Below are 27927 nucleotides of genomic sequence, written 5' to 3'. Positions count from 1 at the left end.
GAATACAAGAGAACTACGTGACACCCCTTGGATAATGTGCATGTTATTGTCTTGATAGCTTTTGTAATACCACAATGTAGAAAATCATTTTCCATCTTGTATACCACATTGCCTTTTAATCAATTTGTGTCCCAACCTCTGTTTAGGGGATCTTTCTGTCTAAAACAGCAGGTTAAAGTGATTTTGTGACTCTTGAAGATCCTAGGGTGATCTCGAATAACATCTTGTAATATGTATTATAATGGTGCAAGTGTGTGTAAAGAAGGTCTCTTGCGTGCTATGAAAAAAATCATTGTGCGCTAGGTTGCACTGCTTAAAGGATTACTTCACTTTTAAATAAACTTTTGCTGATAATTTACTCACCCCCATGTCATCCAAGATGCCCATGTCTTTCTTTCTGCAGTCAAAAATAAATTAAGGTTTTTGATGAAAATATTCCAGGATATTTCTCCATATAATAGACTTTAATGGGCTCCAAACGGTTCAAGGTCCAAATGACAGTTTCAGTGCAGCTTCAAAGGGCTTTAAACGATACCAGACGATGAATAAGGGTCTTATCTAGCGAAACGATCAGTTTCTGCGAGAAACCGAGCAGTATTTATGCTATTTTTTTATCTCTTATCAGACGAACGTGATAATCTCTGAGCTCCGCCATTACTTCCGCTAAGTGAGGTCAAATACGAGCATGGTCATAGATGTATACGTAGATGCCTCATTAGCGCCTGCACGGATCAATAGAATGAGGCATCTACGATTGCTATATCTATGACCACGCTCGTATTTGACCTCACATAGCGGAAGTAATGGCGGAGCTCAGAGATTATCACAGACTGATAAGAGGTAAAATAATAGCATAAATACTGCTCGGTTTCTCGCAGAAACTGATCGTTTCGCTAGATAAGACCCTTATTCATCTTCTGGTATCGTTTAAAGCCCTTTGAAGCTGCACTGAAACTGTCATCTGGACCTTGAACCGTTTGGAGCCCATTGAAGTCTATTATATGGAGAAATATCCTGGAATGTTTTCATCAAAAACCTTCATTTCTTTTCGACTGCAGAAAGAAAGACATGGACATCTTGGATGACATGGGGGTGAGTAAATTATCAGCAAAAGTTTATTTAAAAGTGAACTAATCCTTTAAGTTCTCCGAAGTCCTTATTTTTCTCTATAGCTGCAGAGAGCTTATTGTCAATTTGCCTCCTGACAAAGGAAGCATACTTGGAAAGCGGTTTCAGATTGAATGAGTTGGAGTGTTGTGCTGTCACTTGCTTTCACCTTTTTTTGTAACCAGTCAAATCACACTCATGGGTCTGAATCATAGGTCTGAATAATATTAGTTCATCCCAAGATGTCACTGTAGAACCCTTGCGGGCTATAATGAGCGTGACTCACTGTGACCGGAAACAGGTACATTAATCAAAACTTCAACTATGGACGTCTACACACACCTGAGATCTTGTTCTGCCTCAACAATTGCCAGTTCTGAAACGTTACAATCTTTCAATTTTCTCTAGTCCTATGTAAGATTCACTGGTGGAATAAATGATTGTTGTAAAATAAGTATTTAGCAAGGAATCATTTTATCCCACAATGTAGTTTCATTTTGCCTTCCTTTATCAAAGTATACTGCACAAAAAATATCTTCTCTTGTGTTCTGCAGAAGAGAGAAATTACTAGGTTTGAAAACGACATGGTGTTGAATGATGACAGAACTGTTCCTTTCATGAACAGTATAACTACCCTGTTGAAAAATCCAGCATATGCTGATTAGATATGTTTTGAAGCATGGTAGCTGGTTTGAGCTGGTTTAAGCTGGTTCTGAGCTGGAGCTAGTTTCTTAGGACCAGCTTAGAACCAGCACTTGAGCTTAAACCAGCTCATGACAAGCTAAGAACCAGCTCAAACCAGCTGCCATGCTTCAAAACATACCTAACCAGCATTTGCTGTTTTTTTCAACGGGGTAGTTGTGATTCTTCATGTTTCAATCACAAATCACATATTGAAGGTTTTAAAGTTGTGAGGCTCAATGCATATATTTCTCTAACAACCTATGAGGCTTGGTTTCACAGACAGGGCTTAGACTAAACCAGGATTAGGCCTTAGTTTATTTAAGACATTTAATTAGCTTTTGTAAATGTGTGTTAGAAAAAAAAACATTACTGGTGTTTATTTTGAGATAAAACAGTGGCACTGACATATTTAAGCTATGTTTCTTTTAGTTAAAACAGCTAAAAAACTTGCATTTTAGTCTGGGAATAGCTTAAGCCTTGTCTGTGAAACTGGGGGTATATCTCTTTAAAAGTCAAGTGAATGAACATACTCAATATTTTTCAATGACTTTGGAGAACCTTTAATGTTGTTAATATAGTGTAATTCCTTTAGATTGCTTTTGAATAGCTTTTTGTAAATATGTGTTAGAAAAAAAAAACATTACTGGTGTGCATTTTGAGACAAAACAGTGGCACTGACATATTTAAGCTATGTTTCTTTAAGTTAAAACAGCTCAAACATGCATTTTAGTCTGGGAATAGCTTAAGCCTTGTCTGTGAAACTGGGGGTATATCTCTTTAAAAGTCAAGTGAATGAACATACTCAATATTTTTCAATGACTTTGGAGAACCTTTAATGTTGTTAATATAGTGTAATTGCTTTAGATACAAATATATTGTATCTCGGTTTGATATTTTTTTTGTCTACACTCTAAAACAATGCTCGGTTGTTTCAAGCATGTTTGGGTCAAATATGGACAAACCCTACCGCTGAGCTTAAAGTAGGGGTTGTCCATTTTTGACCCAAACATGCTTGAAACCACCCAGCATTTTTTAGAGTGTAATGCAATGCATTTAATACACTTTAATGCATTTAATTTTAATTGTGTCCAGATACTAATACTAATTAGTATCTGGATACTAATACCAAATACTAATTACGCAGCATTGCCTGCTATAGGCCATATAGTGACATTGTTTGCTGTGTAACGCTCCAGTTCAATCTTTGTGCTGCCTGTTCTCCAATGTTGGCAGATGTTGCAGATGGCAGATAATCCAGAATCTTGGGTCTGATGCAAGCTGGATTTATCTATGACCATGATACCAACATCTGTCGTGACTTCACAGTAAGCTAGCTGAACACGAGAGAGTGTGGAGTGTGAATACTCCATCGTCGTCAAAGAAGAAGAGAGTTCCTAAACCTCACTTTAGGGGTAAGTTTGTGTTAAAATAAATGTGTTTATTGCAGTTTGGCTTATGCAGCTACAATGTTAGAGAATGTGATGACGTCAGTTGTGCTATACGCATTGCTAATGCAATGGACATAACTACCATTTTCAATAGCAGTTCCTTTCCAGAGTGCAATTATTTTTTTTTTACTTTTTACAGATGATGATGTTCAGTGTGACCAAAATATTTTCTTTATAAAATAAAGGCAGGTCATGCTTATTGTAATGTGCATTCAGGTATTATTATTTTTTACATTGTAGCAATAGTGAATATTCAACTTTTTTGCATATGCTTTACTTATTTCTCAGTTTAAAATTGTAAATGACAGGACAAAACGTGATATAGAAGTGGACGAGCATTACTGAAGCCAGTAGGAAACAGGAAATCATATTTAATCTCACTAATACCCTGGGTTTATGTAAAATGCTTGCTAACTGGATGAATTTTGCATTGCAGTAAGCGTTTGCCATCGAAAATTATTTATTCACATTAATTTTTTCTATAAAGTACTTTGTGTGGTGTTTTTCTGTTGAAAAAGGGAAAGTTTTTGCTCATAAAAGCATTTTATGCATTTGAATCCATGAATTGTCAAGATTCTGCCTGTGGGCCATGAGGGAGTTTGGAGTGAGAAGCTTGTATATGGCCTCTTATATGAGCCGCTGCTGTATATATTAAGCTGGTTTCTCTGTGACTGCATTAATACAATATTGTGAGCCTGCCTGCAGGAGCAGTGCCAAAATGATGGCCGTTTATGAAAAAAATGATATGAAGAGGTGAGTTTGTATTCATTTTTCACATGCACAGGCTTTCCCTGGTGCTCCAATTATCAGTCACAGTGAGATTTGAATCATCAGCTTTATCTGGAAAGAAAGAACAGGGAACACAAATCACATTATCACTGAAACTCTGCTCTATAGAGAATTGCGTAAAGGCATTTACAAATCCATAATTCAAAATGGCCAAGCAATAAGGGGAATAGTTTATTGTATGTTTAAATAAAGTGACAATGATTGGAATGGAATGCTATTCTATTTTTATAAATAGTAATTATATACACTGCCGTTGAAAAGTTTGGGATCGGTACGATTTTTTAAATGTTTTTTAATGTCTCTTTAGCTCACCAAGGCTGCATTTATTTAATTAAAAATACAAAACAAAAACAAAAAAACAGTAATATTGTGAAATATTATTACAATTTTGAATATTTTTTTTAATGTAATTTATTCCTGTAATGGTAAAGCTGAACTTTCAGCATCATCACTCCAGTCTTCAGTGTCACATGATCCTTCAGAAATCACTCTAATATGATGATTTGCTGCTTAAGAATCACTTATTATTATCAATGTTGAAAACAGTTGTGTACTTTTTTCCCCCAGAATTCTTTGATGAATAGAAAGTTTAAAAGAACATTTATCTGAAATAAAGCTTTTATAACATTATACACTACCGTTCAAGTGTTTGGGATCAGTAAAATACATAATTCTTTTATTCAGCAAGCATTAAATTGATCAAAAGTGACAGTAAAGACCTGTATAATGTTACAAAATATTCTATTTCAAATAAATGCTGTTCTTTTGAACTTTCTATTCATTAAAAAAATCTGAAACTTAATGACTTTACACAACTTTCAAGATTGATAATAACAATATTCAAGCAGAAAATAAGCATATTATTAGAATGATTTCTGAAGGATCATGTGACACTAAAGACTGGAGTAATGATGCTTTGCATCACAAGAATAAATAACATTTTAAATTGTAATAATATTTCACAATATTGCTGTTTGTTTGCTATTTTTAATAAAATAAATGCAGCCTTGGCAAGCATGAGAGGCTTGTTTTAAAATGGTAGAGAGAGCATTTTCTTGTGGTGCCCCCGTGAGCAGTTGGTGCCCGCCCAGCGTGTGATGCGCGTAGAGAGAGCGGCAGCACTGCACAAGAGGCGTGATCAACAGGCATAGTTCAAATAACTCTGTACGCAATTGGATTGTCCTTCAACCAATCAGACCACAAGAGGCGTGATAAACGAGCATAAATTAAATGACTCTGTATGTAATTGGATAGTCCTTCAACCAATCAGAACACAAGAGGCGTGATCAACGGAAAACAAACCATCGCTTCTCTATCCGTCATCGTGTCAAACCCTCCAATAGCGCGCCAGGTGGATAAGCCAGTCTGTGATTGGTTCCCGCAAAAGTGTAACAGAAGCAGTAGAAATGAATGTACAGGTTTCCAGACTGAGCTGCAGGGCGAAATCAAATCACCGGCAGATCAGGCTGGGTTTACCCAGTCTACATGCAGTGTGTTTCTCAGCCCAACTAAGGATGCAGATACATTTCCATTGCCATTTTCATTGCCCAGTGCAGATTTACATAAAGGTAGCATCTATGTGAAAGACACTTGTATTTTATTATTAGCATGTCATCAAACACTTCCAGGCGTGTCTATTTTCACAAAACATGTTTGTTATGGTCTTAAATTTAGACCTCTCTTGTTGTGACCACCATGTTATAGTAAGGATATTGTCCAGTCTAGTATCATTGAGTTTATCCATGCATCAGTGACAAAGCATTTTGTGAGCCATACAGGCAGATAATGGGCTCTTAGGGACTAAAATAACACTATGCAGTATAAATGTATGAAATCGTGCCATAATGCCAGTGTCACTAGCATTGGGTTTTAATTGGAAATGGACATGCGATGAACTACATTCTTTTTTAATTGCTGAAAATAGTACCTTTACCATAAAATGTTAAGTAATACTTAGACCTGTCACGATTATAAAAATAATCGTTTGATCGCGATTAATTGGTCTAATCGCGGTCATTACAGGTGATCGTTATTATTGCCCACTATTAGAAGACGCAAGGGGGCCCTGTAGTTAGTAGCGGGAAGTTCGGATCATTTTACAGACTCGGATCTTTGAATCTCGTTCAGCAAAATGAAAAAAAAAAAAAAATTTGAGTCATTTCAGCATAACAGGAAGAACGAAAGACTCGGACCCCGCGGAATGCGAACCTCGAAAGATGAACTAATAATTTCTCTTTCCGGTTCTGACAGCATAGTCTACTATAGGACTGACAGGAAGAACGAAAGACTCAACCCGAACTCGAGGGATGAACTAACATTTTCTGTTTCATGTACAGAACCTATGGGATTTTGCGCACACGCGCGGCCAACAAAATGAACGGATCACTCTCTGAGACAACTCGGTAGTCCCGAGTCATATTAAGAATCATTCGTTCATGAACGACGTACCTGCAGCACTCTACTTCTACCGGTCTCCCTCTGAATTCATTACGCTGAGCATTACGTTCAAATTATATTGCCCTGTTGATTTCTCCATCCTGAGTTAGAGCAGCCCAGTTATTCAACAAAGATGGATTTAGTTTCAAAGCCGAAAACGACAACGCCAATCAACATGACATCATGGCTTTGCTTAACTTTCTAAAGCCAAATGGCGTGTTATCTGTACGCATTTTGAGCTATCCGCGTGTATGTCTACGCTGTGTGATTCCGCGTGTATGTGTACGCCGAAACAAACCATAATCTCCACGTGTATGTCTACGCAGTGTGATTCCGCGTGTATGTGTACGCCGAAACAAACCATAATCTCCACGTGTATGTCTACGCAGTGTGATTCCGCGTGTATGTGTACGCCGAAACAAACCATAATCTCCACGTGTATGTCTACGCAGTGTGATTCCGCTTGTATGTGTACGCCGAAACGAACCATCATCTCCGCGTGTATGTCTACGCCGTGTGATTCCGCTTGTATGTGTACGCCGAAACGAACCATCATCTCCGCGTGTATGTCTACGCAGTGTGATTCCGCTTGTATGTGTACGCCGAAACGAACCATCATCTCCGCGTGTATGTCTACGCCGTGTGATTCCGCGTGAATGTAAATGGATTTATAAACATACTAAATTATGTTTTTTTTTTGAAAATGTAAAAGTGCAGAATGTTTCTTGTGATGGGTAGGTTTAGGGGCTTAGGTTTAAGTGTGTGTGTGTGTGTGTGTGTGTGTGTGTGTGTGTGTGTGTGTGTGTGTGTGTGTGTGTGTGTGTGATGGGTAGGGGCAGTGTAGGGGGATAGAATGAAACGGCGTTGATAAACACGTTAAAAAGCGATTATGCGTCTTGATAGCACTCCAAAATGGCATAGCGAATTGGCGTGTCATACATAGGTTTCCTTTAATTTCCAAGTTGGCGAGAAAGTAGCCTACATGTGCATATGTGCAACAAGTACTGCTTCTGAAAGAATGTTCAGTACAGCTGGCAACATTGTCACCCCAGTTAGATGCTGTCTTAAGCCAGAAAAAGTCAACATGCTAGTGTTTCTTTCCCGTAATCTACCAAGCCATTAAGGAGCATGATTGTTTTTATTTCATAATTTGATTTTTATGGCCTGTTCTGTTATGGTCATAGTTTATATTTGTGATTCATTGTTTCTGTTATTTACAGAATTTTCAAAGTTGTAAAATATATTTATATTTTACTTTAGTTTGGAATGAGATATTGACAGTCCTTTATGTGTTATGGTAAATTTATGGTGATTGTTTCTATTATTTATACTTTCATATACATTTTGTTTCTTTAAATGTACACATTTCTGAAAGATACATATTTTTCATTGATTAAATTACTTTAATATTTAAAGGCTTTAAGTGTATTAATGTGTTATTGCAAGTGACAACTTACAAGGGATTCAATTAAATAATCACAACAATTTGTATGACAATTAATCGACAAAGCCCTAAAACAGGCAATTAATCGCCAAAGCCCTAAAACAGACAATTAATCGTCATAATCGCAATTATTTATTGGACAATTAATCGTCAGCCAAATTTCATAATCGTGACAGCCCTAGTAATACTTCAGTGCATGTTGTGTTGCGTGATTCAGCTTGTGAACAACAGTGATTCACTGAAAAATGTGCTAGACCAAACGCTATCCTCTCAGGACAATGACTCATTTGCAGAACAACAGGTTTTGTTCAGATTTCACCCTGAATTTATATGAATGTGAGAAAAGAACAGGACCTTTGTGGGCATTTTAAGCTCTCAGGACATTGCATGTGCGACATTTTCTGAGTTTTAATAGCTTACGTTCATACATCTCTCAAGATGTGAAGGCTCATCTGATATGAGCTATTATTCCCTGAGCTCAATCGGCTGAGTGGACAGTCAGAGCCCATAAGAGCGATGTGTCGTATCCTTGAGGGCTAAAAGGCATGTTTGACTGCCTGGGTTCAACAGGCGTGAGTCACATACAGATGAGATGATAAACTGTATCTTTCTTGTGCTGAGTTAACAGAGTAGAATATAGAAGACCCATTAGAAAAGCATTTATTCACAGGTGGCTGCAGATAATAAGAATGGTGAAAAATGACAGACTTTCAGCTGAATAACACCTTGAAAATAGTGAGGAGCACGTGCAAACTAGGAAAGTGCAGAATGTAAATGTGCATCAGAACTGGACCATGGAGCAATGGAAGAAGGTGGCCTAATCTGATGAATCACGTTTTCTTTTACATCACGTGGATGGCCGGGTGCGTGTGCATCACTTACCTGGGGAACACATGGCACCAAGATGACTTATGGGAAGAAGGCAAGTCGGCGGAGGGAGTGTGATGCTTTGGGCAATGTTCTGCTGGGAAACCTTGGGTCCTGCCATCCATGTGGATGTTACTTTGACATATACCACATTCCTAAGCATTGCTGCAGACCATGCACATCCTTTCATGGAAACGGTATTCCCTGGTGACTGTGGCCTCTTTCAGCAGGATAATATGCTCTGCCACAAAGCAAAAATGCTTCAGGAATGGTTTGAGGAGCACAACGAGTTTGAGGTGTTGACTTGGCCTCCAAATTCCCCAGACCATTCAATCAGGCATCTGTGGGATGTGCTGAACAAACAAATATATATATATATATATATATACATCATTTTTATGAGATATTGCCCATAAGACCGAGGTAGTAATGTGTTTTTTTGTTGTTGTCAGTGCTATATTCACACTCCAGTTGCACTATATGAAATTTTACAAACTTTGTTTGTTGGTTGGTTGGTTGATTGGTTGTTTATTTATATTTATTTTGCCTACGTGATTGGTCGATGAATCCTACATTGTTTCAGCAACCAGGCACCTCAGCTCCATCCACGTCCCGCCATTTTCAGTTATCCAGGAGTGACGTGCTGACAAGATGGCGACGGCCAGACCTGCCCACTTTAGGCTTCAAAAATGCTCTTCAGAAACCTACGGGTGACGTCACGGAAACTACGTCCATATTTTTTTACAGTCTATGGTTTGTACATGTTAGTTAAACCACAGGACTTTGATTTGCGTGACAAAAGTTTTTAAAATAGTAATGTTTACTTTAGACTTTCTGCCCCCAAAATATCAAAATGATTTTTAATTTAGAAATGAGAGATGTATTCATGTTATTGTATGGATGAAATGTATTTTTTATGTATTTTCGAATAAATTAATAGATGAGACAAAAAAGAGCATCAAATCATTGGCCTGTACAGAAACCCTCCTGTTTGTTCTCCCACGCTAAACTGAAATGAGATCTATGCCTCTTTTTCCATGTAATTTGACAGAACCAGTGAATTGTCTGTATTTTCCGCTTTGGTAGAGTAAACATGGGAGAGACGGGGAGCAAGGTGGTCCTGAGGGAGACATCTGTGGATGGAATCCAGCCCCAGGTAATCTCCATGCACACTTCAGTTTCACAGCCCAACCATATTTTCCTCTGCAGAAAAATTGTGCATGGCCGAATACAAACACAAATCCTTCTCTAAAAAGTAAACAGCAAATACTAAACAATTAGATTATGTCTTCTCTTGTTGAGTCACAAGCTATGCACTAATCCTTTGATGCATCATTGTTTAGTTCATGACCATCTGTGCTTATACTTTCATGCGCGTGTGCGTGTGAGGCTCACAGTGTGTTTCACTCTCATCCCATTAGCAGTCTCTTTTGATTCACTCACTGATCAAGCTGTGATGTTGCACTGGTTATACAAGTTGGATCAAGTTGCATAGTCTCTCTCATTATTCCTCAGAATATGAATTTTCTTGCTTTACATTATTACATGACAGCTTAAACTAATTTTTTCTAGCTTTAACTGGAACATGACACATGGTAAACATGGTAAACCTCATGGGACTACCCTCTTTTTACCCACTGCCGCATTTGTTCAGCGCATTTAAGTGCATTGTTCAGGTGCTGTTTTTTCCATGTCCTAATCCAAGATCATAATTTAATTGTAGGTTGTAAGGTTGTAATTTTTAATAATGTATTTTTTTAAATAATATTTTTATTTTATTTATAATAAAAACATTTTTTTTTAATTGTATTCTATTATTTTATTTATTTATTTTTTTTAATTGTAATTTTATATTAATTGTAACTTTGGTTAAAATAATTATTTTATTTTTTATTTTTTAAGAGATATTTAGACAAATGTAGTATTAACTTTGGATGAAAGCATATAAAAAAAATTGAGAAATTGCCCAAATGAGAAAGATAGCAATTCATTATTATTATTATTATTATTATTATTATTATTATTATTATTATTATTATTATTATTATTATTATTATTATTTATTTTATTTTTTTTGGTAAATGTCAGTGATGGTGGTTTCTTTCATTCTGCTAGCAAACCCTGCTGTTCCTGTTAATCCCAATGTTTAGCTCTACCTCCAGGTCAGATGGTCCAATCAAGGGCTCCTATAAGAGTCACATGTCAGGGTCTTTAGATGAGAGGAGTACAGTAGTGTAGATTTAGCACCTGCTAATGGCCTGATAAGATTTGTGTTAGAGAATATCTGTCTAAAGATGACTGAGTCTAGTGCTAAATGTAGATGATGTGTGACCCAAATGCTGTGCGTTCAAAAAACAGTACATATATCATTGTGTCCCTTATATAACCTATCCTCCGGTCCCCTAGGGCATGTCTCCTTGTCGTCGTTCACTTTATGGGATGAAATGCTCTTGCCAGATGAAGTCTGACATGTTTTGTCATCTGTAGTCTTGTGACACAGAAAAGTTCTCATGAGATTTGAAGTTTGATTCTCTTTACATTGGGAGTCTGGTAGTTTGGAGCAGGGAACACCGCACAAAAAGCGGGAAACAGCAGTCAAGTTAATTGATTTGCTGGGATTAAGAGAAAGAACCGCCCTGGTCTGATGGGGTTTAGAGGGGTAAATCTTGGGATTATGATGTCATGTCAGGCGCTGTGGTGGGAGAGGAAATTGAATAGTCAAAGGGAATCTGGCGGCCAGGATTATGCCACAGTCAGTGTGGAGATGGCAGGAGTCAGGTCTGTGTTTACCCAGTGCTACTTCAGTTGTAATTGCCATAGAATGGGATTTTCCAATTTAGAAGAAGAGGAATTCCATACAAAATCTTCACAATTTCGGATTGGGTCAACTAGATATATAGGCACAATAGAACAAATGGAGTTTTATATGTGGTGAGTGTCCTTATATTATTTATTCTTGTTGTATAGAGACTTGGTCAGCAACTACTTGCAGGTTTTACAACATAGGTGCTTCATTCTCTCATGTATTGTGGAATTTTGATTGATTGCATGGGGGAAATTCATGTTTCACAGCTTTGTAAAATGACTGTTTTCTATTTGAATATATTAAAAAATTAATTCCTATGGTGGCGAAGCGAAATTTTCAGCAGCCATTACTTCAGTCTTCAGAGTCACATGATCCTTCAGAAATCATTGCTGATTTAGTGCTCAGAAATTGTTGGTGCTCAATTATTAATTGTTCCTTATATTATCATCAATGTTGTTGTTGTTTTTGGTGCTTGATATTTTTCTGGATAATAGAAAGTTCAAAAGAACAGCATTTATTTTAAATAGATTTTTTTTGTAAAATAAATGCATCCTAAAGATATAAATGTCATTTATACAAGACATTTTAACTTTAAAATAGTAGTGTATCACAGTTTCACATAAATCACAAAAATATTAAGCAGCACAACTGTTTTCAACATTGATAATAAGAAGAAATGTTTCATTAATTTATGTTTTTATCCATTTTTAAAGCCAACGCCAGCACTTGCCATAGACGGTTTAACCAAAACCAGCAAGATGAAGGTGAAATGGACCCAACTGGGCCTGATCTTTTTCTTGCTGCTGTCCATCATCATGACCGCTTGCTTCATTTGGCAGTACCATCTGCCCAAGTTAGTGACAGGTGAGTGAGTTGTCCAAAGGATACTTCTTATGTATTAAAGCCTTCAGTTGCACTTTTAAACTTTGAAATAAGCTATAATACAACAATCACATTTTTGATAAATAAATACTACAAAATATTTATAATTATAAAAAAATATGGGTAACACTTTAGTTCAGGGTCCAATTCTCACTATTAACTTATTTGCATACATATATTGGCTGTTTATTAGTACTTATTCTCCATGACCATATTCTACATCCCTTAATCCTACTCAATACCCAAACTTAACAACTACTTACTAACTATTAATATGTTTATTGAGGCAAATGTCGTAGTTAAAAGTTAGTTAGTAGTCAGAATTGGACCCTAATCTAAAGTGTGACCAAAATATGTCTGGTTTGGTGTCAGACGTGGTGTCTGTCTTAGAGGTTACACAAGGTGTGATTAGTACATCCTATTACCTGCTGTCTCTGTGAGTGGGGATTGATTTAGAATGCTAAAGAAGGAAGACTCTCTTATTTTCTAGGTGAAGGTGCAGTGGAGCTACATATTTATGTCCTTCTTAATCTACAGACCACAGGTCATTACATAATGAGGTGAACTAAACCATCACTAAACCACACCCCAGTTTAACCAGGCGCTATGTGTGCTAGGTTATCACTGGTCCAGTGTGCATCGAACAGGGTTATTATCGTTAACTACAACTTTATTGTTGATTCACTGTGGTACAAAAGCTGTCACCGGGACGGTACCCTTTAAAAGGCTTCTAATATATACCATTTAGGTACCATTTATATACCATTTTATATACCACTAATATGTACACTTTTGTTACCAATATGTACCTTTGAGTGACTTTTTAGGTACAAAGTGGTACCTTTTTGAAAGGGTACTGCCCCAGTGACAGCTTTTGTATCTTTTTTTTCTGAGAGCGTTTGAAATAATGCCAAAATGAAATAAAATATTAATATTACGTGAAAAACTTAAAGCTACACTGTGTGATATTTTCCCCCATCTAGCGGTGAAAAGGTATATGACCATCCAGTGAATTTTCGTTTCTGTTCCTCTCAATTCCGATTTCGTTTCAACTCCTACGGTGGCCGATTTAGTCCAAGATTAACATGGCTTCCAGTTCTACCTCGTCCACATTCGACACGGTGCCTGTGGGATATTCTGTGCGCAGTGGGATGGTTGGAACTCAACTGGCCTAATTATTCGGCTAGAAAGAACTGCAGCTAATCCAGAGTGAACTTTGATGATAGTAATGTTTATTCAGTCATCCAATTGCAAGGCATAAACAGGTTTGAGTGGATATGTACATAAATGTGGTTTCTGTGAGAGAACAAATAAGGATGGTAAATATACATACACACTTAATTAAGAACTGTATAACTATACTTATAAGTAACATTTGTATAATGTAACCGTAAACCAGAGCTTATTGTACCATATATAGGCGCTAAATGCAGCTGCATTAAAAGGAGCGGAGCTGCCGCTGCTGCTAACAAGCGGTGTCCGGTTACAAAAGTGTGTGCGCCGCTTTAACGTTAGCACTGCAGTGCGCTCTGTATAACAATTGTTAATATGCCGATCAGACCTGATACATATTTCCATCAACATACATTACAAGCATTTTCTATAAACAAATGAACATTGTTGATAACAAAATAATTGAATGATTATTCAAATAGGTGAGCATTACGCTATTGTATGTTGACACAAAAATACTTCTGAGGTGACATCAACTGAATTACGCGATGACACACTCTGAAACACATCTACAATGACAATAACTATTATTACTTACGAGTTATTAACGCACAGAAATACCACACAAGGAAAAACAGACTTTTGAGGAATAAACAAGCCAGGAAAACTCTGTATAACTCTGTTACTGGACGCTGCTGAGATGAAACCCGTAAATTCAAGCTTCGCCTTTCACGTTATGTCCCTCTTTGGCTAATGTACTTTCAAGATGGAGGGGCAACATGGCGACCACCGTTAGATCCCATTACCTTATGTATTTTCAATGGCATATTATAAACTTACGAGAATACTTTATTACTTGAAAGAAGTAAATCTACATTAATGAGCACATATATTTTTGAAAGAACTAAGTGTTTTTAGCTAAGAATAGACTAAAAAAGTTACACAGTGTAGCTTTAAACTAAACAGAAATTACAAACAAACTGGAAAACTAAAATAAAAATAAATTAAGCCTAAATAATATTTAAAAAGTACTAAAACAAAAAAAACTGATTATATAAAACTGAATAGCTCATTTAAAATATTAATACAAATTATAATATGAATTTAGGCATCACAACATTATAATGTACAGAATGAAAATGAATATTCACTTTAATATTTGATAAATTCTTAGTGTCCATAGAAAGTGAGCATTAGATGAAGGCAAAGGTAATCTAAATGTTAAATGAGTAATGAACATGCACAATTAAATATTCTAATTTTGACTAATAGCCTATATAAAAAGCTGATAATCAATACACCAAAAAAGTACAAAATCTGTCACTGGGACGCTATAAAAAGGATCTAGTTTGATACTAATATTGGTTAAGATTGTTTCTTGTGTCCTCCACAACCTCACACTCCGAACCGCCCTACAAGATGGATAATTGCAGCATGCTATCATTTGCAGTGAGCACTAATTTAGTGTCCATTGTCTGCTTTGCATAATTCCTTTAGTGATTCAGTGCTTAAAAAAAAAAAAACAGACAGCATGTGTAGTTCATTCTTAGAAAATATACCTCTATTAAGTTCTCACTTTATAAAGATACGTTTCTTCAACCCACATAATGGCTTGAATTTTATCCTCAAAAAAGTGTCATTTGCAATTTCATTTCCCAGTTTCACATCAATCAAATCATGTATATACATCTTTTCGAACCACTCAAAACAATAACAAAATATATTAATGCGAACATTTGTCTCTGTTAACATTCATTCTGTTTTGGAAATTAAAGTGGGGCTTATTATTTTTAAATGTGCCTAAAAAATAATCAGTAAAGGTTTTAGTTCACTCTTTGGGTGCATGATTATAATCTGTTTCGATTCTGTTTAATTGAGAAATTAATGTTCACAAAATTTCACTCCTCTACAGGTTTTCCTTTGCACCATTCATGTTACATGTTCCCTGTGTTTTTTAGACTTTTTAGACTTTTTCAGACCTGTGTCTAGTTTTGTAGTCCTAATGTTTCATTGGTTCCCCTTGTTTACATTTACATTTACATTTGTGCATTTAGCAGACGCTTTTATCCAACTGAGGAGTACAAGAAGCAATCCGTCATGAAGAGGCAACGAAACACAAAAAGTGCCTGAAGTACTAAGTTTTGGACATTACACAGAGCATCATACGCTAGGCTAGGGAGGGAGTAGAGAAGGAAAAGAAGGGACATTTATTTAAGTGCTCACGGAAGAGGCGAGTTTTCAGCTGTCTTTTGAATGTTGTCAGTGATTCAGTTTTTTGCCATAGCCATTCATAACCCACACTTGTTCCTTGTCAAGCCCTTGTTACCCTGTGAATTTGTACCCCATTGTCTTTTGCTCAGGGTCTGGTGTTCTGTAACACGGTGTGCTTCTGAAAACACAAAGAGTAGGATCCAAGTACAACATAAGTTTATTAACAAAATAAAAAAAAGTTAATCCATGCAGAAAGAGTAAATCTAGACAAGGGGCAAACAGTTTAAACAGAACTGAAACAATGTACGCTACACATCCACAATAGATAACATCAGACACTGAACAAAGGAAACACTGGGGTTTTTATATGCAGGGAAGCTAACAAGATAGCAAGGGAAACAAGAAACACCTGGGCTGAATCTGAAATCGCCATCTATACCCTCAACAGCATTATTTGAGTGAACAGCCATTTGTAGTTGTTTCCGAAACCATGGTGGACGTCAATGAGTGCATTCATTCAATCCCACATTTCTCTGCAATAACTAATGTACAGCTGATGTACACTCAATGGCTGTACAAATTCGCTCACTCATTTTCATTTCACCTCTTCAAGTGAACTGTATTAGTGGATTAACATAACGAATCCTGTGATTGAGGGTTTAGGGGGCGATTTCAGGTTCAGCCCTGGAGACATAATCAAGGGAACAAATGACACAAAAGAACTACAAAGTGATTAAAAATCACAGGAAACTGGAAATACAACATAAAAGTCCAAATAAACAGAGAACATGTAGCAAGTTTCACTTTCTCTTTTTTTATATACAGTGAGGAAAATAAGTATTTGAACACCCTGCTATTTTGCAAGTTATCCCACTTAGAAATCATGGAGGGGTCTGTATGATTTTTTAACTATTTATTTGTATGATACAGCTGCAAATAAGTATTTGAACACCTGTCTATCAGCTAGAATTCTGACCCTCAAAGACCTGTTAGTCTGCCTTTAAAATGTCCACCTCCACTCATTTTATTATCCTAAATTAGATGCACCTGTTTGAGGTCGTTAGCTGCATAAAGACACCTGTTCACCCCATACAATCAGTAAGAATCCAACTACTAACATGGCCAAGACCAAAGAGCTGTCCAAAGACACTAGAGACAAAATTGTACACCTCCACAAGGCTGGAAAGCGCTACGGGGAAATTGCCAAGCAGCTTGGTGAAAAAAGGTCCGCTGTTGGAGCAATCATTAGAAAATGGAAGAAGCTAAACATGACTGTCAATCTCCCTCGGAACTGGGGCTCCATGCAAGATCTCACCTCGTGGAGTCTCAATGATCCTAAGAAAGGTGAGAAATCAGCCCAGAACTACACGGGAGGAGCTGGTCAATGACCTGAAAAGAGCTGGGACCACCGTTTCCAAGGTTACTGTTGGTAATACACTACGACGTCATGGTCTGAAATCATGCATGGCACGGAAGGTTCCCCTGCTTAAACCAGCACATGTCCAGGCCCGTCTTAAGTTTGTCAATGACCATTTGGATGATCCAGAGGAGTCATGGGAGAAAGTCATGTGGTCAGATGAGACCAAAATATAACTTTTTGGTCATAATTCCACTAAACGTGTTTGGAGGAAGAAGAATGATGAGTACCATCCCAAGAACACCATCCCTACTGAGAAGCATGGGGGTGGTAGCATCATGCTTTGGGGGTGTTTTTCTGCACATGGGACAGGGCGACTGCACTGTATTAAGGAGAGGATGACCGGGGCCATGTATTGCGAGATTTTGGGGAACAACCTCCTTCCCTCAGTAAGAGCATTGAAGATGGGTCGAGGCTTGGTCTTCAAAAATGACAATGACCCGAAGCACACAGCCAGGATAACCAAGGAGTGGCTCTGTAAGAAGCATATCAAGGTTCTGGCGTGGCCTAGCCAGTCTCCAGACCTAAACCCAATAGAGAATCTTTGGAGGGAGCTCAAACTCCGTGTTTCTTAGCGACAGGCCAGAAACCTGACTGATCTAGGGAAGATCTGTGTGGAGGAGTGGGCCAAAATCCCTCCTGCAGTGTGTGCAAACCTGGTGAAAAACTACAGGAAACGTTTGACCTCTGTAATTGCAAACAAAGGCTACTGTACCAAATATTAACATTGATTTTATCAGGTGTTCAAATACTTATTTGCAGCTGTATCATACAAATAAATAGTTAAAACATCATACATTGTGATTTCTGGATTTTTTTTTTAGATTATGTCTCTCACAGTGGACATGCACCTACGATGACAATTTCACACCCCTCCATGATTTCTAAGTGGGAGAACTTGCAAAATAGCAGGGTGTTCAAATACTTATTTTCCTCACTGTATATGTATATGTGTGCCCATTCCTAAGATGAAAATTCCGGGAAAAGATCCAAAGCTGTGAGAATGTGCCCTCGGTTACCGGAGCCCACACCTCTGGAACACCCCATCCCCACTTTGAAGGAGGCGCTTGAGAAAGTAAGCATGTAAAGATTGAAACCACTAAACTGTTCACTGCTCAAAAATCATATTCTTAAAAAAGTCATTAATTTGCAATTTATTTCATATGTGTTTGAAATGGTCAACCCAGTTTTTTTACATCATGCATAATCAAATTGTGTTTCAAACCACTGAAACATATATTTAGCACAAAACAATAAAGAAAAGTTTTTTAATTTTACTGTATTTAATGATTGTGTCCTTTGTAGGATTAAGACACAAGCCTATCAGCTAAATTCTTTCTTTATTCCAAAACTCAATTCCACTTATATATATAATGCCATGATTTCAAAATGTCCAATTGCTCTTTAGATGCCATTACAGCAAAACCCTTGGCTGGAAGTAGCCCAGTTCATAAATCCCTCAATCTGTAGGCAATTAACAGCATGTAAGCCCCTCTTGAGAGCGGTGGTAAAAATAATGTACTGCCTCCTTAAAAATCTGTTGGATGAAATTAAATTAAAATGTCAGCTGTAATAAACAGCTTAATTAATCAGAGAGAGTCACACAATAATCCTTGGGTAGTTTCCCACAATATTTAGACATAAACATGATTACTAAATATTAATTTAAATTATGGTTACAAAAATATATAGCAATGCAGCTGGTATCAGTAAAAGTGATGACTCAAAGAATAAGTGCTTTGAATTAATAAAAAATGCTCTCAATATTTAAGAACTTTTTTTAAAACTGACATGTAATTTCTGTGCCACTAGCACCAATGGAGTCGCAAATAGTGACTGTTTACACACAGGTTTCCTGAAGACTTCCCCCATCTTCCATTGGTCAGTCCAACAGTTGAGCTTGTTGTTTCTGGCTGGTCAGCATGCTAACAGAGTAGTTTTAATATCCACACAGTGATATTTCAGGGAAATCAACATATGAATGTCTTATACTTGTCACCACCATACACTGTAAAAAAAGAAAAGTTGACATAACTTAAATTTGTAAGGCAACTTGCTGCACAGCTTTTTTGAGTAGTTCACTTAACTCAATTAACTGAGTAAGGTCACATGTCTCCCAATTTAAGATCTTTGGTTCAGCTGATTAAGTTTTTTATTTTTTTTAATGTCACCATCATGGTGATGAGTGTTTTCTTTAGTTGGGCAGTTTGATGACTTTTTAATGTTTGGCAAGAAAAGATAATCAAATGCTGTCAGTTGCTCGATGATAAGAATATAATCATTGTGTAGTGGCTTATTTCACAGATTTTATGACTGAGTTTAATATGAGCAATATACTATACAATTTTGTTATTGTGATTCTAGAAAAGATCAAATATGGTTTTAATCAAAATTTACTAAGGTTTAAAACCGATTGTACATTAAGCACTTTGACCTTTCTCCTTTGACCTTTGAGTTTTCTCACACAGATATCAAGAATCAGCCTATAAATCTCAACAATGGTGACATGCTTCATACCGCAATGCATTCTTGGTTTTGCATGATGCACCCAGAATGCATTGTTAACTTGTTGCAACTTGAATGCGTGTTAACATGCATTTACAAATCGAATTTACGATTAATACTAGGTTGGTCCAACAATTGTTGAACCAACTTATTTTGACCAGTTAAGCCAACTTTTACATTATCATTAGTCAAAATGTTTGTGAGTTAGATTTTTTACAGTGGAATATATACTACTGTTCAAAAGTTTTAGGTCAGTAAGATTATTTTTGAAAGAAATTAATACTTTTATTCAGCAAGGAGGCATGTATTATCAAATGTAACAGTAAAGACATTTATCATTTATAATATAATATATACATTTATAATAGATAAATATTACTATTTAAAAAAAAATGCTGTTCTTCTGAACTTTCAATTTATTAATGGATCTTAAAAAAAATGTTTTACAGTTTCCACAATAATATTAAGCAGCACAACTGCTTTCAACATTGATAATAATAAGAACTCAGCATATCAGAATGATTTCTGAAGGATCAAGTGACTCTGAAGACTGGAGTAATGATGCTGAAAATTCAGCTTTGACCTCACAAAAATACGTAAATGACATTTTAAATTGGAATAATATTACTGTGTATTTTGATCAAATAAATGCAGCCTTGGTGAGCATAAGAGACTTCAAAAGCATTCCAGTCATACGATTGTGTATTCCAAAAAATCATTGTTTCTTTCATTAATTTAATGATGTATTGCCATTCATCTAGGTTGACGCACTGCTGCGCAATAGCATCAACCCCATCAGTCTGCCCTCATTGTCAGCGATTGTTACTTACAATGACACAGTGCTGTGGACTGGGAACTTCGGCAAGAGAAATGGTAGTGATCCGAACTCTGCACCACCAAATGAATACACCATTTACAGGTACATCAAATGTCATTATTAATATATTATCATATATTTTAAATATATGTTTATTGTTATTTATTTTATACATTGTTTGGACATTGCATTCAAAATACTTGCTTACTGGTTGACAGGAGATATGATCAACTTTTCTCTGCATAGCACACAAATCGCCCTTACATGAAGGAGTCTGGCATGGAGAGGGTGACATTATCATAATTGCCAATTAAGTGTCTGTGTGCTTTTTTCCCCCCTGCTCTTGAGGGTCCTTGATTTGGACCCATATAGCTGCAATTATTCAAGCATCATCATCTAAGAGCCACGCTGTTATTTTTCATTGATGAAGCACACATTTCCAAATTTAGAGGCCAATTGTGTGTCTAGATTGATTTAATCAGCCAGAATCCACTTCTAATATATATATATGAGCCTCCAATGCAGAAAAAAGAACAGACAGACAAAGGGATAAAGTAGTAAAAAAGGAATATAACACAAAAGTGGATGTCCAAAAAAAAAAAATAGGCCTCATTTTCTATCATTAGTATTAAGGCCAAAGTATACTTCACTATTAAGCGAATTTCGTCATCAGAAGAGTATGCGCGTAGTGAATGCGCACCACCATATTTTTTATTTTTTTGTATGCGCAGGTTGCACATTTAATTTTTTTTGCAGTATTTTACAGTACATGGGTTGTAACTCGTGGTGAGAGATTGCTCAAAACTGCACATGCGTTGAACGCCTGTGTATGCGTACGGGTAAAAAGAAGTATACTTTGCAAGGCTGTGTTTTTGACTGTGCGCATACGCTCGTGTAAGAGTAAAAAAACGAAGTATACAAGTACAGCACGTCACAAAATCAATTAATTTGTATATGCTGACAAAATATGACTGAATGATTATGCTTTATACTTTTCTGTTATATTCCTTATTACTGACACACTCCCTGTGTATGTCTGCACTTTTTATGCACTGAAAGCTCCTTTCACCAAGACTTGTGTGTGCAAACATACTTGCCAATAAATTATATATTCAAAAGGAACTTACATCTACTCCATGGATCATAATAATATACCTTTTTTTCTATCTGAACTATTGACCACCAAGACCGCATTTATCCAGTTAATGTACAAAGTCAAAGGAGTATATCTATATTTGCTTTCGCATCATGTTTCTTTTTTGTTTATAAAACCTGTCAATGGACTGTATAGTGCTGTGCTGTGTTTAGGCCAGTTTATTTCTAAAGGTCCTGAGGGTTAGCAGTTGCATGGTATGGTCTTGAATACAGATAAAGATGCTGCTGGTTTTATAAGATCTTGAAAATAATATACAGGCACTTCCTCTCCTTTTTGAGAAATAGTCCTTTCTAAGTCCTGTTAATGCGACTGAGCTTTTTCTCTCCAGTCCTAGCTGTAGATCATCTTGTACACAATTCAGCTACTGTTTTCAAGTAATGGATTGTAGACTAGTTTTATGACATTTCAGAGTCAAGGGTGAACACAAATACTATATAGTCCATCTTTGGTTTGCGAGGTCTGTGTTTTTGATCTGTGTTTTTCTCACATGGATGAGAATGTAGGATTTATGAGGGCATTCTGTTTCATAGTTCAAAAGGCTGAGATTGGGCTCATAAACTACTCAAGGCCAGTCTTAGTATCGTGTTCTGACGCACTCTGGGTTGGCCAGTCAATCAACGGCAGACAATGGAAACAACTAAACAAGTCAGGAGCGTGCAAGGCCAGCATCGAATTAATATGACGGCAAAACCATTTGGAATTATGACATTTTTATTGAAATTTACCCTTCCTTTACTTGACAGATGGCTAGAAATACAGTTAAGGTTTTTCGATGACATCCTTTGATGTTTAAAGTAGTATTATACTTCACTTGAGACCATTTGATTGCATTTTCATGATTAATAATTCAATTTCATTGCTGAAGTTCCAGCGCAAATGCAAAAGCTGATGTTTTCTCTGACTGTTTTCATAAATAATAAAAATCTTATTTTGGGCACATTTGAATAGAGAATCTGCTGTGTGGTTGCCCCTTCTGTAGGATTGCCAGTGTATCCAAGATCTTTCCCACTCTGATGCTGTATCGATTGTGGGAAGATGGCAAGGTGGGCTCCCTGGATGACCCCCTGGAGAAATATGTGGACAACTTCACCATTAAAAACCCCCTGGGCAAAAGCAGAGACTCTGAGCTGAAATATGTCACTGATGGGCTGATCTTCCTTGACAGTGGTGAGGTTCAAATCAGATCGTCCTCGGTAACATTAAGGAGAATGGCCAGCCAGCTTTCTGGTAAGTTTCCAGCCTCCAGTCTTGTGCCAAGAAGCAATTCCATGGTTGCACAATCACTGAGAGCTGAAATAACAACAGTGTCTGTTCACAACATTTAATACCCATAGCAGCAGGTCAAAATGAATGTTTCTTTGAAGTCAGCGGTGGAGCCGCTGTTTGACCTCAATTGCTGGTGCATGGTGAACATGGACAATTTAGTGGAACAAACTCAAGAGCTCAGAATTGAAAGCAAAACCTAAACTACATCTATTGCAGTTTAACAGTAATTAAAGGAACCGGCCATATATGCCGTCTCCTACTTGATGTGTGTGATTTACTGTTCTCATTAAAAGTACACAGGCTGGTAAAGATTAAAAGCTGAAGTAAACTTAAATTTACAGTCTTTATTGTAGAAGTACAGAAATACAGTCCTGCTCAAAAGTTTGCATAAATCTTGCCGAATCTGCAAAATGTTAATTATTTTCACAAAATAAGAGGGATCATACAAAATGCACTGTCCTGAATAAGATATTTTACATAAAAGATGTTAACATATAGTCCACATGACAAAAAATAGCTGAATTTATTAAAATGACCCGGTTCAAAAGTTTACAAACCCTTGATTCTAATACTAATTTTTGTTGTTGTTTTTTTGGGGGTTATGATTGCTCTTGAGCCTTGTTTGTCCTGAGCAGTTAAACTGCCCGATGTTCTTCAGAAAAAACCTTCAGGTCCTGCAAATTCTTCAGTTTTCCAGCATCTTTTGCATATTTGAACCCTTTCCAGCAGTGACTGTATGATTTTGAGATCCATCTTTTGACACTGAGGACAATTGAGGGACTCAAACATTCACTGATGTTCTAGAAGGAAACACGTTGCGTTAAGAGCCAGAGGGGTGAAAACTTTTGAACAGGATGAAGATGTGCATCCTTTTTCCAAGTGAGACGTTCCTGGATCAACTTCTTTTGTTGAACCTGGGACAACATTCCCATTCAAAAACATAGTCATAACCCTACCCATAACTTATTCCTAAAATCAGAGGGAAATAATGGGTGAGGAAGAATGGTGTAGAAGCCCATAACCCTTGTTGTAAGACTAAACTTGACATTAACTGTAAACCTATCCCTCAAATCTTATTGGTTGATTGAAATGTTGATCCAGGAACATGTTCTACTTGGTGAAATCACGTTCACCAGCCAAACGCACAACCTTTGTGTGTATACTCAAATTGATAGTGTGCATGAACACAAGCGGTTGACACATGCGCACTAGAAAGTTTCATCTTTGTCCAGTTCATAAACTGTAAAACATAAATATGGAGGATGCACATTCACTCTCTTCCATTGTAGAAATGGAGCTGACATTTTGCGCTGATTTGGGAGCCAAAAATCCAGAAAAAAGTCCTCAGTGACTACTTCGCTCAGAGAAGCTGTCAATCTCAGCTGTCAATCATGACGTCACACCCCCGTTTTTATAGCATCAAATAACTAGCTGAAACTAAACTTATAAAAAAAAACGAACACTTGAACTTACATCAGCGTGATAAAAACTACCTAAAATGACAGACAAATTGAAGTGTAATTGAATAATTTTGTTTGTCTGAAGTCCCATTCGATTACATGGAGAGGGTGGGATTTATGACCTATACTGTGGCTAACTACCTGGGGGCGATCGAAACGCTTTGGCTTCACTTTTCAGGACTTGTGTGGCACACTCGCCCTAGTCCAGTGGCTGCAATATATCACGCCACATCATGTATTCTGACTGATAAACACGTCACATAAAAAAACAAAGTATACTTTAAATCAAAGAGACCCGCTGATGCTGTGCCTTAAAGACTCGAGTGTTAAAGGGATAGTTCACCCAAAAACGAAAATTTGATGTTTTTCTGCTTACCCCTAAGGCATCCAAGATGTAGGTGTCTTCGTTTCTTCAGTAGAACACAAATGAAGATTTTTAACTCCAACCTTGTCAATGGGGTCGAATTCTATTAGAGTAAAAAAAACATGGACAGACAACTTCAAATTAAACCCCGTGGCTTGTGACGACACATTGATGTCTTAAGACACGAAACGATCGGTTTCTGAGAGAAACCGAGCGGTATTTATGCAAATATATCACCTCATATCAGACGAACGCTTCAGCTCTGCAGACTGCCATCACTTCCCATGTGTGAGGTCAAAATTCTGGCCGGGTCATAGATATATACATAGATACCTCATTCGAGCGATCCACGCCATGATCTACGCTGGCACTAATGAGGTATCTATGTATATATCTATGACCCGGCCAGAATTTTGACCTCACACACGGGAAGTGATGGCAGTCTGCAGAGCTGAAGCGTTCGTCTGATATGAGGTGATATATTTGCATAAATACCGCTCGTTTTCTCTCAGAAATCGATCGTTTCGTGTCTTCGTGACATCAATGTGTCGTCACGAGCCGTGGGGTTTAATTTGAAGTTGTCTGTCCATGTTTTTTTTACTCTAATAGAATAAGACCCCATCGACAAGCATTATATGAGTGACACACAGCAACGGTTGGAGTTAAAAATCTTCATTTGTGTTCTACTGAAGAAACAAAGACACTTACATCTTGGATGCCTTAGGGGTAAGCAGAAAAACATCTAATTTTTGTTTTTGGATTAACTATCCCTTTAAAGCCTTCTTGCCCACTTCCCTCGCAAGCTGCTGCTTTTTGAGTCCAATATAGGTTGTAACTGTCCTAAATTTTCGTTTGTGAATGTATACTGGACGAACCATTTTTGCTGCTTAGTTTTAATACACTCTCTGTGTAGAAAGTTTTGTGTTCTGAAAGTGTTTTGACCCCTTTTAAGAAAAGATGAATTTCCCTTACCTGAAAATGTTCAGATGATATAAGCAAATTGCTTTTATTGAGAGTAATTACATTACATACATGACATAAAAACAACACAAGCATTATATTCTCCATACTGTATTTTTTGCAGGTCTACCCCGAAGACTTCGTGGAACTAACTTGCTGTGGAAAGGGAAGACCAGGGCTGCAATCAACCTCCTGCAAGATGATGTGCTCGTCGCAGATCCAGGGACCAAGTAAGTTCCCCCACATTAATTTAGCTGATTTATGTAACCGTATTTGTTCCTGTCAGCTACTTTAAACAAAACTCATTTTGTGTATGCCTCAATTGCTATTTTTCTTTTGTGGAAATGTTATGGACCATGACGAAAATGATAATAACTTTACTGTTGTCTCCTAAAAACTTGTCTTTGAGGTAAAATAGAAGACATAACATATTCTTCTCTTCGCTTTTCTCTGTTAGGTGTCACTACAGCAATTTGGCCTTTTCTTTGCTTGCCCATGTCCTGTCTGAGAGAGTTGTGGGTATTAATTACCAGAGATGGGTCACAGATAACATTCTGGGCAGGTTGGGAATGGAGGACACAGGATTTGACATCAACCCTGGTATCCAAAGTCAAATGGGTGTTGGTGTGTACTCCAGTGGCCAAACAGCGCCGCTTTATGACTTGGGGTGGTACCGGCCCTCGGGCCAGATGTATTCGACGGCTGCTGACATGGCTAAGTTATCCATGATGTTGCTGGGAGCCTATCACCGCAAGCTATTGGAGCCTGACACCTTAAAAATTATGCTAACCCCTCTGTTCCGCTGCGACAAAGACTACTTCGCCAATCGCACCGGAACGCCGTGGGAAGTAAATGAACAGATGGGATATGAGGTGCTACGCAAGGATGGGGATCTGGATGGCTATTCCGCCACATTCTCTCTGTTGCCTCGGCTTAAGCTAGGCTTGGTAGTGCTAATGGCGGGCACACGACCACAGAACCAAGATATAGTGTCAAAGGCCTACTCGTATATCATTCCTGCCATGGAAAGGGCTTTCAGGGAGGCCAAACGGTTTCTCATTCCTCCCCCCAATCCTGCTCCCTACGTGGGCTTTTACACTTACGGCAACATCACTTTTTACGAGATTAAAGCGGGGCCAGATGGTGTCTTGATCATGCAGCAGTTTGGACCTCAAATTGAAGATCTTATCCCTGAGCGGTACCGGACCATAAAATTGAATTACTTAGTGGACAGAGTCTTTAGAGTTGTGTTCGAGAAAGAATATCCCTGTGTGCTGCGTGTCAACACCGCATCCGTGTCCCTCGAAGCCCAAGACGGGCAGCTGTTTAACTTTTATGTCTTTGACAAGAAGGGTGTTTCTCCTGGATTCGACGCTCCAGGGCTCAACACATACAATGTGATTCGAATATCCCGCAGACCCACATTCTCTAACTAAGGATGTGATCTGAGACAATGGGGCTCTATATCCGAGCGATTGGGTCAAATGATAACAGAGGATGGCACTGTCAATATTTTTCATGTAATAGCTTGTTTAACCTATGAGGAAATTTCAGCATAACCTATTTTTGCACATACGTTCATGTCCTTGTACATAAAGATGTCCTTATATTTTCATGTTCTTCCTTATTATATAACTTGCAACTGTGCAAAACCTGTTAAAAGTTTGGAAACATTACAATTTTACGTTTTTGAAAGCAGTCTCACCAAGGCTGCATTTATTTAATCAAACAAACAGTAAAAACTGTAATATTGCTAAATATTAATACAAATTAAATGAACTGTTTTCTATTTATTTTCAAATGTAATTTATTGCTGTGATAGCAAATATTTCAAAAATATTAAAACATAATGTTTCCAAAAGGTACAATATATATAAAAACCTTATTGTACAGTTAGCTTAAATTATAAACACTATTTCATTATGAATCATCCATTTTCAAGCAAAATAACATTATAAAACAATGGAGACTTCACTAAATTGGTCTCACTAAATCACTTTCACATTTGAATTTTCTATGCCATTTTCCAACTGAATATTCAGAAATACATTCTAATGCTTGAATAGTCTTTTATGCAAAATAAGCCTTATCTCATTCTATGTATGAATATTAATGTATAGATTATTTAATCATCA

The 27927-nt window shown here is 37.2% G+C and overlaps 1 protein-coding gene across 3 annotated transcripts; it reads left to right on the top strand.

The window, feature by feature from the left end:
* The first annotated feature begins 3113 nt into the window (after nucleotides 1-3113).
* lactbl1b (lactamase, beta-like 1b) lies at nucleotides 3114-27868 on the top strand. Of its 3 annotated transcripts, XM_079843948.1 has the most exons (9): nucleotides 3114-3203; nucleotides 9359-9528; nucleotides 9862-9931; nucleotides 12295-12445; nucleotides 18233-18339; nucleotides 20531-20688; nucleotides 22722-22969; nucleotides 25917-26022; nucleotides 26250-27782. In XM_079843948.1, the coding sequence occupies exons 3-9, from the start codon at nucleotides 9869-9871 to the stop codon at nucleotides 27226-27228; spliced, it is 1812 nt and encodes a 603-aa protein (XP_079700074.1). In that variant the 5' UTR covers nucleotides 3114-3203; nucleotides 9359-9528; nucleotides 9862-9868; the 3' UTR covers nucleotides 27229-27782. The 3 variants fall into 3 exon arrangements, with proteins under 3 accessions (XP_079700074.1, XP_079700073.1, XP_079700075.1); XM_079843947.1 differs by lacking the exon at nucleotides 9359-9528 and having other exon boundaries at nucleotides 26250-27859; XM_079843949.1 differs by lacking the exons at nucleotides 3114-3203; nucleotides 9359-9528; nucleotides 9862-9931 and adding an exon at nucleotides 11002-11706 and having other exon boundaries at nucleotides 26250-27868.
* Nucleotides 27869-27927: the final 59 nt, after the last annotated feature.

The sequence above is a fragment of the Gobio gobio genome, assembly GCF_949357685.1.
Source record: "Gobio gobio genome assembly, chromosome: 19".
Lineage (NCBI taxonomy): Eukaryota > Metazoa > Chordata > Actinopteri > Cypriniformes > Gobionidae > Gobio > Gobio gobio.
The sequence above is the reverse complement of the archived record's forward strand: the minus strand, read 5'-3'. Positions and strand labels throughout refer to the sequence as shown.